The 2,834-nt window shown below is 35.4% G+C and overlaps 1 protein-coding gene across 1 annotated transcript; it reads left to right on the forward strand.

The window, feature by feature from the left end:
• Positions 1 to 405: 405 nt before the first annotated feature.
• TRIADDRAFT_31757 (uncharacterized protein) lies at positions 406 to 2,340 on the forward strand (the record flags this gene model as incomplete). The annotated part of the gene is made up of 2 exons (XM_002116926.1): positions 406 to 2,097; positions 2,203 to 2,340. The coding sequence occupies 2 exons, from the start codon at positions 406 to 408 to the stop codon at positions 2,338 to 2,340; spliced, it is 1,830 nt and encodes a 609-aa protein (XP_002116962.1).
• Between the last annotated feature and the right edge of the window lie 494 nt (positions 2,341 to 2,834).

Consider the following 2,834-nt stretch of genomic DNA (forward strand, 5'->3'; position numbering starts at 1 on the left):
TTCTAGAATGCAAGCGGCGATGATTCAAAAGGACCCAATGACATAACAATAAATAGCGATGAGAAAAATGAGACAAATGCCTTAATTCTTTAACATAAATAATATCTTATTATAGATTCGCGACTACTTTTAGAAAATCATATTGTTTCTAAATTTGATCTAATTTAGTATGAACTATTTACGATGATACGATAGAACACTTTACTATCTTTTTAGTTTTCATTCTAACGGGGCAAACTGATCTACACGTTTCAGAAAGAGAAGCGCTTTCAACTACTCGAGATTCATTACTAACTTATTACTAACTTATTCTTCGACGAAAATTGTTTTATATTCACGGTTACTGGCTATTTTCTTCGTCATTTGTAATTCTTTACGATCAATTGCTGAATGAACTCAGTAAGAATGAATAAATTTTATCGTTCTGTTTGTCAATGCCGCCATTTGCCAAGGCAATTATTGGCCAAACCTTTGCGTCTTCTATCGACAACACAGAATTTACGTTACAAGGATCAGAGTGATACATTCACTAGAGGAATATTTAGCGGTAAACTTAAACTTAATCAACTATTTCCTTATCCAGATGCCTTAAATGATGAATCGAAAGAAACATTAAAGATCATGTTGGATCCATTTGAAAAATACTTTTCTGAAGTTCACGATGCCAAACAGAATGATATCGCTGAGACCACATTAGAAAAAGCTTTTTCTGTATTTAAAGAAATTGGAGGAATGGGATTTCTAGCTCCAGAGCAATACGGCGGACTAGGACTTAAGAATACACAATATGCTCGCATATTAGAAATATTTGGAAAATACGATTTATCATTCAGTGTCACCGTAGGTGGACATCAATCGATTGGATATAAAGGTCTTGTACTATTTGGCACCGATGAACAGAAGCAAAAGTATCTACCTGATCTAGCTACGGGTAAAAAGATAGCAGCTTTTTGCCTAACGGAACCTATGGCGGGCTCAGATGCTGCTTCTCTACGAACTAAAGCAGTTCTTGATGACGATGGTAAACATTATATATTAAATGGTAATAAAATATGGATTACTAATGGTGGCTTTGCGGATATCATGACTGTTTTCGCTCGAGTTGTACGTAGAAAAGAAGATTCCGATGAGACTACTGAAGGCATAACAGCTTTTATTGTAGAAAGAGATTTTCCCGGTGTGACAAGCGGTCCAGCGGAAAAGAAAATGGGATTAAAATCGTCTAATACTGCGTCTATTTATTTTGATAATGTCAAAGTTCCGGTCGAGAATATGATAGGAAAAGTTGGAGAAGGATTTAAAGTTGCTATGAATATACTTAATAACGGTCGATTTGGATTAATTGCAGTATCATCAGGATTAATTAGGATGTTAGTTAGCAAAACTAGCGAGCACGCTAACAATCGGATTCAATTTAATCAAAAATTAATCGAATTTCAAGTAGTTCAAGAAAAACTAGCCAAAATGGCCATGGCTCATTACGCAGTTGAATCGATTGCTTACATTCTTTGCAATAACATGGATCGAGGTATAACCAATTTTCAGCTCGAAGCCTCAATGAGTAAAATATTTGCAACAGAAGCGGCATGGCACTGTTGCGATGAATGTATTCAAGTTTTAGGTGGAAATGGATATATGAGAGATAATGAAATTGAACGCCATCTACGAGATATTCGGGTATATCGTATTTTTGAGGGAGCCAACGATACTTTAAGAGTACATATTGCGTCTGATGGTATCTATTCTGCCGCTAAGAATATGAGAGAGAATCAGAAATTACTAAATGAGTTTGGATCTCAAAAATCGGTTACAGAGCCTCATGGCAAAAAATTAATTGAAGCTGTTGCCCCTTCTTTACGTGATTCTGCAATAAAAGTAACAGGATGCGTTGAAGAGTTTGCATCAGCAGTACGAATTTTACTACTTAAGCATGGCAAGAATATTGGCAATCAACAATTTTTGTTGACACGTTTGGCAGATACCGCAATCGATTTATATGTCATGACTGCTGTACTAGCAAGAGCTACCAGCGCTATTAATCAGGGCTTGTCGACTTCAAATCATGAACAACTATTAGCGACTACATATGTAACTGAGGTTAGCGCAGATTGCATTACCGGTTCTTCATGCTGTTTTAAGTTAAGATATTAGTTTTATTAAAATTTTCCTATCCTCATTTTGGCAATTGTAACGTTATTTCAGGGCTGTAGCCGCGTAGAAAGAAATCTTCTAAAAGTTAAAAATCCCGAAAATTTGACGACTTATGCAGCTTTTACTCAAATTGCCAGCGAAGTTAGTCAAGACGATACCGTAGTAACCGCTCGTCCGTTAGGTTTCTAGTTGACAGTGTAATTGTCCATTATATATTATATTCGTACATTTATTGCACAGCACATTTTTAAATTTCGCCGGTAGTTTGGTGCTAAAGTGTACTACCCATAAAATTTGATGGAGTAAAAGGAGCTTGGTTATTCGTATCAATCTGATGCATTCCCTATCGTCATAGTTTGCTTGTACAGTGACAAAAAATACGCTTGAAAAGTTCTTGTACAATATATATCATTTTTAATATGGGTGAAATAACTTTACGTTAGAATATCGTAATTTTCCTGAAAATTAGTGTTGCTCTCTTAATATTTCCCACTACATTATATTATCATACAATAACTACGTCAAATACTGTAATAGTAATCATGTCAGAATCATAAACATTAGATCAGTATGATATAATGTAAGTGCCGTGCAATAGGCTGTAGCTCTAGTGAGGAATTGATCACATCTGACTACAATGCATGGTCAAAGAGCGACAAATTAGTTTTTTGTCCTACCTTAAC

The sequence above is a fragment of the Trichoplax adhaerens genome, genomic scaffold (genome assembly GCF_000150275.1).
Source record: "Trichoplax adhaerens TRIADscaffold_19 genomic scaffold, whole genome shotgun sequence".
Taxonomy (NCBI): domain Eukaryota; kingdom Metazoa; phylum Placozoa; class Uniplacotomia; order Trichoplacea; family Trichoplacidae; genus Trichoplax; species Trichoplax adhaerens.